Raw genomic sequence first — 12,880 nt, 5'->3', positions numbered from 1 at the left:
GTAAGGAAGCACCAGGAGTCTGAAAGCCGGGTCAGAAAGTCGCTCAAACTGCATTGGAGGCTGCCAGAGAAGGCTGGCCTTGGAAAACGCCACTTCTTTTTTATTTCAAAAATGGAAATTTCCAGTCAGAACTCCAGAAAATTCTGAAAAACATTTCATTAAGAATATACTCATTCATGTTTCAAAAATCTCAGCAAACTAGGAACAGATATTAAATATTAAATTTAATATTTAAAGAAGTATCAACATCAACAACAATAAGAGATTATTTAAAAATCATATTTAACAATAAAATATTGAACACTTCTCTCATGAGATTGAGAATAATGAGCACAGCCCTCATCACTAATTATAATCAACATTATAGAAGACATTCTAGCCAGACCAAAAATGCAAGAACAAGAGATAAAAATCATAATAGTTGGAAATTAAGGAACAAAAGAATCATTATTTGCAGATGATATGATGGCAGCCCAGAAAATACAAAACAATCTAGAGATTAGCTATTTGTATTGTTAAGTTTCATAGACAGCTTAATAGACAAAAATAAATTTGGTTTCTATATACCAGAAACAATTTTTAAATGAAGTTAAAAAGATGCCATTTATTATAGCATCAAAGTTATCAAATATCTAGGAATAAATTTTATAAGCTGTGTAAGTCCTGTACAACAAATGCTACATAATGATAATGAGAGAAATTAAAGACTATCTGAGAAAATGGAGGTAAAATTACATTCACAGATTGGAAGACTCGATATTGTTAAGATATCAATTCTCCCTAAATGAATATATAGATTCAATGCTATCTCAATCAACATCCCAGAAATACTTCTTTTGAAGTTTAATAAGCCAATGCAAAATTTGTGTGGAAATGAAAAGGAACAAGATTACCCAAAGAAGCTCTTGAAGATAAATGAAGTTGGATGACTTACATCACCGAGTTTGAACATTTATTATAAAGCTACAACTATGAAGATAGTATTGATTTAGTGCAGAGACAAATAGATCAATGGAAAGGACTGGAGCATGCAGAAACAGACTCCCAAACTTGGCTTTTGCAAAGCTGACATTACTTTACAATGGAAAATGATGAGCCTCTCAATAATAGTGCTAGGTCACTTAGATATTCATGAATGCAGCCAAACAGATTCAGCCCTTCATGTATGAAAGGAGAATTATAGCAGCACAAAATTCATTTATTAATTAAAATGTTATGATTTTCAGTGTAGCTTGTAATGGGTTGTCTGTTTTTAAAACGTAGTGATTTGTTTTTATTTTTATTTTTTAAGTATTCATTTATAGAACCCCTTTTCCAAAGACAATTTGGTATTATATCTCCTAATGAGAGCTCCTCAAAGCTTTAGATAAAGTTCATCCTGGATCTGTTCCTGACTCCATCAGCTTCACTGCACAATGGGTTAAAGGGCAAGAAAGATGTAACCAAATAGTGGAATGTTGGACTTCAAGATCTCTGAGATGCTTCCATGGTAGATGAGGTTAAGATCCCAAGTACTGTCCTGGAAACCGGCAGAAGTGGAGGAGGCAGGTAATTACTGCCATGAACACATCCAGAATTCAAGAACTTCATTTTCCAATGAGTTATTCAAGATGTTCCAAGATCCTAGATTAGAAGTGTCAAATCTAGATAAAACTCCAATTAAGAAAGATGGAGTTAATGATCCTGAGCCAAGTCTTAATCCTTGCATCGATTAAGACTAGGTAACTTGGGAAGGTGGTAGATGACAAAGACAAGGAAGGGTCAAGAGTTTTAGCATAACTTTCTGAGTGTGCAAGTGGCTGAACTTCCACAAATGTTGGCCAGGTAATTCTGGACATGATAAACTAACCGTATCCTCCTCAAGACAATTCTTCACTCACGCTCAGGTGCACACGCTCCGAGTGCGTTCCTCTCACTTTGCTCATTGCCTTGCCTTATTAGCGTGTCTGCTTTGCCCTGCAGACTATGAACTTCTAGAGGGAACAAATGAACAAAAGATTTTGGGGGTCAATTTGCTTACATAAATATAACCTGTATGAGGGTACCCTACTTTTTAATCATTTTATCCTAGTGCTTATTATATAGTAGAAACTTTTAAATGTTAGTTGCATTAAGGATGAAAAAAATGATAAATATATTATCTCTTATAGTGTTGCTCCTTTTTCTACCCTTTATTTCTTTAAGTACCGCTTCCCCTTAACATCAGTTTCCACCACTGACTAAGATTTCTTTCTTCTCCAGAGATATGCCATCAAAATTTATGAGCATGTCCTGAAATTTCAAAAAAATGGAGGTTCAGTGTTCTGGCTCACCGGGATTAATTTCATTTTTAATCTGTACTTTGAAATTTATTGTCCTCATTTTGTCAATGGCCCTTCTAAACTTTTCACTGACTCAGATTAATCTCAACTTTCTGAACTGACCTTAATGTCACTTGCATGGACAGGTAGGTTTCCGGATGTCAATATTTCATTTCACGAATAAGAAAGAATAATTTATTATAGGTAAATTAAATCTCATAGCAAAATAAATGTTTTTACTTAAGGTCACTAATCTTTTTACAGTGAAAGCATTATGATTTTTTATTTGTTTAAATGCAACCTCTAATTCTTCAACTTTAAGACAGTTATTACAAACATGTTTCCACTCGTGGATCAAAATAGGGCTTTGTGTATGGCTTTACACCATCATTTGTTTGGGGAAAATGAACATTATAAGTTTACATCCTCCATCAAGTGGCTACGTACTTGCTATACTTACCCTTACCATTACTCTGATTTAGAAGGCAGGAGCTAACATTGCTTGAGCATCTTCTGTGAGTCAAGCACAGAGATAACCCCATGATAAAATAATATTATCTGATCTATCCTCTTTAATGATCTTAGATATTAGTTATCCTTATTTCCACTTTAAAAATAAGAAATAGAAGCTTAAAGAAATGAAGTAACCTGTTCACATTCAACTAGTAAGTGACAGAGCCAAGATTCATGTCCTTGTTGTTCCGACGGTTAGAGTCTTTCACTCCAACACACTGCTTTGCTTTTCCATCTGTTAAAAAGGGAAAGAATTCATGTCAAAATACTGAAAAGTCATCACCATGCTTACATTTTCTCAGAAACAAAACTTATGAATTCAGGACTTGTTTTCCACACTGTTATGATTTAGCTAAAAGCTCTCACTTCAGCGAAGCCTTCTCTACTCCGATCCACAGCCATCTTTGCCTTCTCCAAGTACTTACACAACATTTTCTTTATCTTCCTCTGTTAGTACATGATAGGAATAGTGCGCCATCTCCTTGGTCCCTGATGAGTGCTTCGTTTTCCTTAAAAACAAACAAACATAATTTTCCAGAGCAAATATGCTGTCTGTGCTTCTTTTATATTCGTCATTGGGCTTAGGCCAGAGCTAGGATCAGTTTTCAGCCTGTGTTAAATGGAAAGGGATTTACACAGAAGGAAATACACTTTTAAAATAATTAAAATATTAAACCATATTTATATGAACTTTCAAGTCTATATTGTTTTTGGTGGTGCTAAGGACTGGTATTCCTTTTACCTTTTGATAACAGTTTTCAAATACTTTAATTTCTTTCATTAAATCATTGGTTAACTCACTTAGGAAGCACTCTGAACTGGAGAGTCAGAAATGACAGGGCTTCAGTACCAGAAGTGTCATCGAATTGCTGGATGTCCTTGAGCAACTTAGTTTGCCTCTCAGATCCTCAATTCCTGCAATGGTAAAATACAGATAATGATATAGTACCTAGCTCATTGGATTTAATATGACTACATCTATCAAGTATCCAGAACAGTACTTGACCAATGATTGGCCCTTAGCAAATCTATATTTCCTCTCTTTCATTAATGTCTTCTCAAAAAATCTATTCTTATCTTTTCCAATTTACATGTAAAGAATGTGGAATTTGCAGGACACAGCTTAGGTGGGAGTAGATCAGTCTTCCCTATCAGGGTGCTGGCATTTCCATGCTTCTTTCCCCACCTGCACCTCTGCTGGACATTGTCGCCTATCTTGCTCCCATATTCACTTGCTAAAGTTTCATAACCAAGCACCTATACCATCTTTTCAAGAGAGCCTCCCTTCATCCTTCCAGCCAGAGCACCATTTCTTCTAGCTCTCTCTCCCGAGTATGACCTCTGTTCAAGGTCTCTCTGACAGTATTAACAGCATTCTTCTGTCATACCTTTCACCATCTCTCATCTCTAACAAGGACAAGCTCTGAGGTGTATCCTCCCACACACTAAACTGCATTCTGGGTTTCAAAGATCACCTCCTTCTGTTTGGCAAGCTCATACGTGACTGGCATCGCTGTAGAGAAGAGTGCTCACATGGGTCAACTTGGAAAGACTCAACAAATCCTTTTGGCCCAGCACGTGTGCCTTTTGGGATGATCAACAGTCAATATGTGCAGGACTATTAATAAAAAGCACTGAGCAAAAGTGTCTGATGCCACAGTTACTAGTGACATGTGATTTTTGAGCATTTGAAATATGGCTAGTCCGAACTGAGGTGTGCTTTAAGTGTAAAATATATATCAAATTCTGAAGACTTAATACCAAAAAATGCAAACTATTTCATTAATATGTATATTGATTACTTGTTGAAATGACAATATTTTGGACATATGGGTTAAGTAATATATATTATTCGACTTTTTTAAAGCACTAAGCAAACAGGGAGGAAGAGAATAGCTAATGAGCAGGGAACACAGGACACCCTTTGGGTTTTGAAAAGGCTCCCACATTTTCCCTTTTGATGGAAAAGGATGGGTTAGGCAAAGCCTCAATGCTGGCTTTGTTCCCCTCACACTGCCATATACCCAATTCCCTGCCATACTAAATGCCTACAAAGGTAAGCCGCATACTCTTTTCTAGCCCGGATGACCTTTGTCCTGTATTTTTGCCTTCAGGGTCCTTTTTTCTGTTTCCAAATCACCATTGAAGCATAAACACTATTTTATTTCTATCAGGGTCTTCTCTTTTAATTTTCAAGGAGTTCAGTCAAACATTTCCTCTTGAAAATCAAAGCTTTTGCTTTCAATTATTGTGTCTGATGTGGCCTTAAGAGTTTACTTTGAAGTAAAAAAAAAAAAAGAAAGAAAATCAACATTTTTTTCCCTCTCTTCTTTAATAATCTTGATGCTCTGAGAATTATTTTGTGGCTGCCTCTGACTGGATAAGAAAATGGTTCACATGCAAAGAAGAGCAGAAGGGAAAATTATGAAGGTTGATATTTCAGTTTAACGTATTTGCCACAACTTTATTTATAGATATTTGCATACATCACATCTCTTCTAAAAATGTATAAACTCTTTCAGATCAGAAGTTTAATTTTGTCTTTTTATATCCTCTCAATGTACCAAGTGTTTTGTCTTGCATAGAGTAAGTAAATAGTAAATATTTGTTGAATTAATTTGAAGAAGCCCAATACATGTTTTTGAAAATCCAAGGGCAAAGCCACATGGAAGAACTTCGGTGCTTAATAACTAGACACTGCAACTTGTTAATCAAACGATCCATATATACAAAACAACAGCACTTCTAAAATTAAAAACATGCAGAGAATTGTATTGGCCTCGGCCAGAAGGCCACATTATAAACACACGTTTGTAGGATAGGTGACACAAATTTAAATGTTTCTTATACATCCTACTGGGATTCTATATTCAATATAAATCAGTTATGACTGGTTTGATTAGCTCTACCTGCACAGTCAACTAAAAATCAAATTATTTGTATAAAACCAAGGAATCCAGGTGGGAGATATTGCAAATTAAATTTTAAAACCGTGTCCTCTGATTGTAGCTGCAGAAGAGATTGTCCAAGATGATTCATTATTTTAAATGTTCTTTGGGGGGCTGTTGTTTCTATTCAGGTGACAAAGGGGAGAAGGGTCTGCCTGGGATTCCTGGAGGAAAAGGCAAAACAGGTATGATTGCTAGTCTTTCTCCTCAATTTCTGGCATTATTCCAAATGTACTTATCTCAAAAAGTATAGATTCGGTTTTTATGAAAAAACAAGAATCTTTTTAGTGTACCTAACTTGATTTTACTTGGGGTAGAGGAGAGGGAAGAAGGGAACTTTCCTCTATATCACTGGTGACTTTCCAAGCCCCGGGGAGGAGATGATGGCACATTCCACCCTGTCACGCTTGCTGTGGGGAAGCAAATCCAGTGCGTCAGGAAGCAACCTGCCTCTCCCAGCCCAAGAGGAAAATCCACAATGGCCTCAGCCCTAGAACTGCCTCAGCATACCGCACATTCCACTAACATCTCAACCAAACACTGGCCAGCAGTTGGCCAGAAGCAAATTGGCCTCATCCAGAAAGGCCGCGCGGTTACAGGGCTTGTCTTCAATGGTCATGGACCTTCTCCCCGAGTACTGAGACCTTTATTTCCAGTGCTCCATGCAGGGAAAGAAAGCAAATTGTTTGGGAGGCTTCATTTGTTTCTGTCGACAGGGGTATGGGAAAGAGTAATTCCAAGAACTCTTTAATTCCTTTTATTTAACTGATAGTATAGAGAAATAAAGCCACAGAATTTTCCCCCTTTAGCTAATAAGCTTTTTATTTTTCAACTGCATAAAAAAAGCAAATAGGAATGTTTATATGAATCAGCTATCAAGTAAAAAAAGAATAGACTAATTTGAATTTCACATCATTTTCTTTACAATACCTCTCTGCCACGGTATCAGTAGGTAATCGAAAAGATAAATGAGTACAGGGGAATAAATGGCAGAAGTTAAAATAATAATTAACCCACAAGTACAACAACTGGTTCTTGAAATAAGTTGGAACTATTCACAAGAATCAAACTTAGTCCTCAAAACGTTCAAGCTACACTCCAATGGATCATCAGAATTTACATTTGATTTCATCGTGAATGGTTTCTCCTGTCCTTGAGAAAGTGAGTGAATGATGCAATCACAGAAAAGAAGGCTGGCTAGAAGTATGTATTAAGAAAGCTGTAAAGATTTTATTCTGAAATTGGAGAGGCATAAAAATGCCACATGGTCCACAATATGTGTGCAGTGGTTTGTCATGTTTACTCTTCTTTTTAAAAAGATGGTTTAGAACTGTGTTTTAACTCATTCAAAAGATGTTAAAAGATACATTCTGAACTCCCAAAGGCAGTGTAAATTAGAAACCTTATTTTTAATAAAAGTTTAAAAGTGTAGCTACTCCCAGAGAAACATAGTAAACTAGAAAAAGGCAGTCGGTACTGGGAAGAGAGCAATGGCCCCTCTCAGCTGATCTGCATGTATTTCAATGTGAATTCAGTTCCTGTCATTTAAAAGGTACTGTCTGTGATTGTGGAAGATACCGGAAAGTGGTTGGACAGCTGGACATTAGTGTTGCTCGCCTCAAGACGTCTATGAAGTTCGTCAAGAATGGTGAGCATATTCTGTTTTGCTTTGTGCTACTTATGGATTTAGTCTCTTTCAATCTTACAGTCCTAGTATTTCTAGCAGGAAATACCTTGGGTTTGGCAAAGTACGACTGAGATAGATTCACCAGTTTAAAGGTCCCTCCGGATACTAGTAATTCACTCCCGCTCCAGGACACTTCAAGTCCACTGCATATATTTGTACAAATCACATTAACTGTGGGTAGGAAAAGTTATTTCTGGAGAGAGGGATGGTGAAAAGTTCAGAGTTTGGCAAGTCATGCCTTAAGAATAAAAAGGGACAGCCAGATTCAGACAGAACTATCATCTCAAAAAAACAAACAAACAAAAAAAAACAGAACAATGAAAACAATAGCTGTTTTCTTGAGTATTTGGAATATTGATAATTATGATGTAAGTGCTATGATTAAGGTGAAGCTTAGAAAGAGGACTTTGCCCATACATACAGAGCTGATGAACTGTGGAGCAGGGATTTGAATACAAATCAATAAGAACATTGTGTGTTTCTTTAAATTTCACAATTTTTTTACATTAGTCATTTTTGTTAACCCTTGTCCACTTCCCCATTATGGTTAGCAGTTAATCCCTTAAAGTGGGGCTTATGTGTTCTCTTCTGTGACAGTATGAATGAGGAAACTGCTGTTGTTAGAGTTACAATTGGTTTCCTTTTGTTGTACTTTCATTTACTGCAATCCAGCTATATTTGTTGTACATTGTCAGAAGCACACCATCTTGTGTTCATCTTCATCTTGTAATACTAGGGGCACCAGAAATGCTCAATATTAACTAATGACCCTAATTATAGTTGTGATTATAACCTATACACAAGATGCTGTCTCTGACGTCACTTGGACACTCATGAAGAAACCAAACCCCAGAGGTTCAACATGCAGCAATAGTTCTTAACATTTGAGTGGTCACAGATTTCTTTGTGAGTTTTAATTATGAACCCTAAAAAGTATATGTTGATGCCCCTGAAGCCCAAAACATTTATACCACACTAAGAGCTCAAAATGATTCTGAGACCCTAATTCTGTCTCAAAGCTTACTCAGTAGCTCAGTTTACTTCATCTACCTGGAGAGAAGTATAAGCAGTCTTAATAGATACACATGTTCACAGCCCAGAATTTGTCCAAAAGTGAAAAAACTTCTGAATTATTCCCAAGTCAGTTTAATAAACTACTTTCACCATTTGCAATGTCAGAAGCACCAAGGCTGCAGAATGACAAAGACATGGTCATTATTCTCAAGATATCCACTGTTTAGTAGAAGAGACACACAAACAACTAGACTAGACTGTGTTGCATATAATGAAGTCGAGACATAGGAGACAATAGTCCCCAGTGTCTGTGCAGGGAAAGGCTCCTATGGGATAAAACCCTGCCACTGAGACCTAAAGGATGTGTAGGAGTTTCCCAGCTAGAGAAGCCATGAGAAGAATTCTCAGGCATGAAAAGCATAGAAACGGAAGAGAAAAGGACATGTTCATGGGACTATAAGTTTGGCAAAAGCGTAAACTAGGATGGTAAAAATAGTCTGAGATGAGCTGGGTGGCAGTTCATATAACAAGTCTGTGTCAGAATAGCTCTCTGCGTCACAGTTGTGTGGGAAGTTAGAAAGGAATGAAAGCAAGGACAACTGGTAGGAGTTCTTTCTCCACTTCATAACCAGAGAGGTGGAGAAAATATTAAACAAGTGCCAACCTCATGATAGGGTCTTGCAAAATAATTGTAGAATCTTGAAGAAATGAATTTAAATCCAGAAATATTATATAACTGCCTTTTCTCTTTTTGAGACGCATAATTACACTCTTCCTCTCTGCAAAGTCATAGCAGGGATTAGGGAAACGGATGAGAAATTCTACTACATTGTGCAAGAGGAGAAGAGCTACAGGGAATCCCTGACCCACTGCAGGATCCGAGGTGGCATGCTAGCCATGCCCAAGGATGAAGCTGCCAACACACTCATCGCCGACTATGTTGCCAAGAGTGGCTTCTTTCGGGTCTTCATTGGGGTGAATGACCTTGAGAGGGAGGGACAGTATGTGTTCACAGACAACACTCCACTGCAGAACTACAGCAACTGGAAGGAGGGGGAGCCCAGCGACCCCTACGGTCAAGAGGACTGTGTGGAAATGCTGAGCTCAGGCAGATGGAATGACACAGAGTGCCATCTTACCATGTACTTTGTCTGTGAGTTTGCCAAGAAGAAAAAGTAACTTCCCTTGTGCTACACATTGATTATTCCCTGTGACTACCATTGCTGTTCTTTTTATTCATCCTTTTCTTCCTAGTTACACTAAATTTGTTCTAACTCAGGACAAGTGGGAAATGCTAAATTGAGGTTTTGGAATCTCTACCGCACTGGGTTCTTTGGTGACAATTTTAAACATTTTCATATGTGGTATATTATTGAGCCAAAAGCTCACAAACTTACATGGGTCTCGAGAGAGAGTATGACTAATTAGCTGTGCAGGAGGTGGTTGCTTATGCCTCAAATAAAATGTTCCCTTGGCTTTTGCTCTGTTCCTTCTCCCCAGAGCCCTAAAACACTCTCTACCTTGCCTAGTGAGTAATTGGACAATTGATTGGTGAAGAGTAGGATAATCTGACATTGCCGAAAATCAGACAGAAGGGTCTTCTGTTTTCTAGAAATCCCAATAGGGTATCTGTCTTTGAATCTGAGATCCCCAGTTCTCTGATCAGTCATCCATCATAGCTATACACACACTTGCAGGTTCTCTTGTTCATACAAACATAGAAACAGTTCAACCCCAACCTCTATATTAGAAACTTATAGCCCAGTGACCTGTTCCAGGCCTTATGGAATCACATAGACCACTTTTGTGCTTCTAATCTAGAATCTTCACTGAAAAATATTAGGCAGTTGTCTTGGCTCCCTTTCTGTGGGCCCACAACTTAATCCCAGACCCCCAGATAATTAACTCTGATTTGAGGAAAAGGGAACTTTTCCCAAACAATATTATTTATAGTCCTCCTACTAAATTGCCCCCTGCTATTAATATGGCTCCATCTTTCCTTGTCTTAGGTTGACTTATATCAACTTTCCTCCATTAAGCATGGAAAATGATGGATGGGGTTTGTGAAGCTTTCAGAAAACTCTAGAAGCTTCCCGGTGTTACCAACATCAAGTCTTTAAGTCCCCTTCTCTCTCCCTCTAATACGTGGTGACATTTTGTGGAAGGACCTTTACTTTTCACAACTAGATTCGCTTTCTAGTACCCTGACATCGCAGGAATGTGTCAGGCATGGAGTTGGAACATACCCGGGACTCACATTTACTGAGTTGATGTAATGCTACTTTGAACTATAGATCAAACCTCTAAGGAGCTTTCATTTGGAATCTAAAAATAAAGAGTTCAACAAAACTCTAGGTTATTCCCTGTTAAACTGTAGCTCCACTGATGTAGTTCGTGACATGTGATTAGGTTGTTTAAAATGCTGGCAAAATGGTTAATGAACTTAGAGAAACAGATCAACAACATATGTTCACCTTAAACCATCTGTTCATGATTTCACCCATGGCTAACTGGTTATGAGACAGGATTTAATTAGGTTATTTCTGTGGGTTTAATAAGGGTCACAAACTCAAGTACTAGCGGGGCCATACAGATGACATAAATAAATGAAGTAGAACAGGTGGGGATCCCAGACACTGAAAACAGCTTGCCCATCTAAAGGAACCAGCTGTTCCTCAGTGGCTGCTATTTTTGCCATGGAGGACCCAATGTCACTCCATGTTCTGATATTTCAAGAGATATCAGAGAGCTGAAACTTTAGAAGATATCTTTATAATTTTTAAAGTTGGCATCTAATCCATTTTTAACCCACAGTTAAATCAGGACCTTTCTACTTCTCACTTCTTGGGGGAAGTTCTAAAGGTTCTAACCATATTGAATGTCGTTAGGGTACTGTGACATCAAAGTCACGATCTCCCATTAATATCTCATACAGTTCAGCTCCGTCCCAGGAATGTCTTCAATGTTTGCCACTCGTCAAGTTAATAAACCACTTACTTATTCAGACTTTTGAGACTGTGGCATAGGAATGTTGAAGGTGGGGCAGTTTAATAACATTTACAAAGAGAACACTCTATCAAAACCCTTATCTTTGGGCTGAATGCCAGCCAAGAACATGAGGAACAAGAATCTAGAAACACTTGGAGGAAAAGAAAGGGAAAAGCAGAGAAGGAATGGACAGGAAACCTTGTCTAGGATCTCCACTGGGAGCCACATTCTGATTTGTTCGAAGACCCCCAAATATGACCATTTGTTGTATGTATTATAAATGCTATTATTACTTCTATTATGATTATTATAATAATAGCAACATTTTTTTTATCCATGGCTCTTCTTTGCTGCCAATGTTTCCAAGAGAAGACAACAGAGCTCCAAAGAATAGGATTTATCCTTCCACCTAGCCTGGAAAAAATGTTGAAGGCTCCATACACTTAATTAGATTTATTATGAAATCTGCCTAGTGCTTTACAAAATAAACATCTTCACATATCATATCTCATGTGATTTTGATAAATTGTGGGAAGTGGAAAGGGCAGACATTTTTACTATCATTTTCCCAATAAAGATAATTGAGGCCTGAGAAAGCTCCCCACTTACCAAAATTAAGTCATTTGAGAGAAAAGCAGGACTCCAGCCTGCTGACTGAAACTGCCAAGCCAGTTTCAGTTTAAGTTTCTGTTTATTGTTCTTATATTGAATGGAAGTTCATCCACAATTCCCTCATGATAGCAGAGGCTCAAATAATGTCTCTTGATTACCTTCCCAAGTTAAAAATTAGAGTCAATGAACAGAGATGTCAGGGATTCTGAAATTTGCCTTACAAAGATGGTGTTCACTGGTCTACGTTTTTATTCACAAATGTCTATGTGTGGCATTGGCAACAGGCAGCTGACTCAGTACAGCCTCTACAACTTTGCAGGTAACTACAGCTATAGGGAAAGCAGGGCAAATATATAAAAATCAAAATTTAGCCCAAATAAAAACAAGCATGTGATTTTTTGCCCCATAAGAGAGTTCTCTAGAGAATTCCCTTAAGTAATAAGCATTTAAAATTGATTTTATTCTCAAAAGTTGAATTTATATTAAACTTTTCAGGAGCATATCTGGGTACTTCCCAAGGATGACATAAAGTTCCCAGGGGAACAAAATTTTTTTAAAAATTTTTTTACAGTCTCAGAACACTGCCATTATCGAAGCAGCATGTTCTACAACCAGACAGAGAAAACAGTTCATGCCCAAGGTCATAGCCTAAACACTGGAGAGGTGTATATTCTGTTTTGAGAGCAATATAACAATCACTTGATTATACTTTAGACAACTCACCCATAAAAACAGCTGGAATTTTTTAAATGTATTTTTAAATCTCTACTTAGATCTGCATTTCCCAAATACGAGTTGCTTTGATTATTAACAAATTA

At 37.4% G+C, this 12,880-nt stretch overlaps 1 protein-coding gene across 1 annotated transcript in view; it reads left to right on the top strand.

The window, feature by feature from the left end:
* COLEC10 (collectin subfamily member 10) overlaps positions 1-11,954 on the top strand; it is a 39,206-nt gene extending 27,252 nt beyond the window's left edge. The window contains exons 4-6 of the mRNA XM_090282744.1: positions 5,893-5,946; positions 7,314-7,409; positions 9,250-11,954. Coding sequence (XP_090138870.1) covers positions 5,893-5,946; positions 7,314-7,409; positions 9,250-9,641 — 542 coding nt within the window. The 3' untranslated portion in view covers positions 9,642-11,954. The remainder of the gene's footprint in view (positions 1-5,892; positions 5,947-7,313; positions 7,410-9,249) is intronic.
* Positions 11,955-12,880: the final 926 nt, after the last annotated feature.

Source organism: Furipterus horrens, unplaced genomic scaffold (assembly GCF_987537825.1).
Source record: "Furipterus horrens unplaced genomic scaffold, mFurHor1.1.pri manual_scaffold_7, whole genome shotgun sequence".
NCBI classification, from domain to species: domain Eukaryota; kingdom Metazoa; phylum Chordata; class Mammalia; order Chiroptera; family Furipteridae; genus Furipterus; species Furipterus horrens.
The sequence above is the reverse complement of the archived record's forward strand: the minus strand, read 5'-3'. Positions and strand labels throughout refer to the sequence as shown.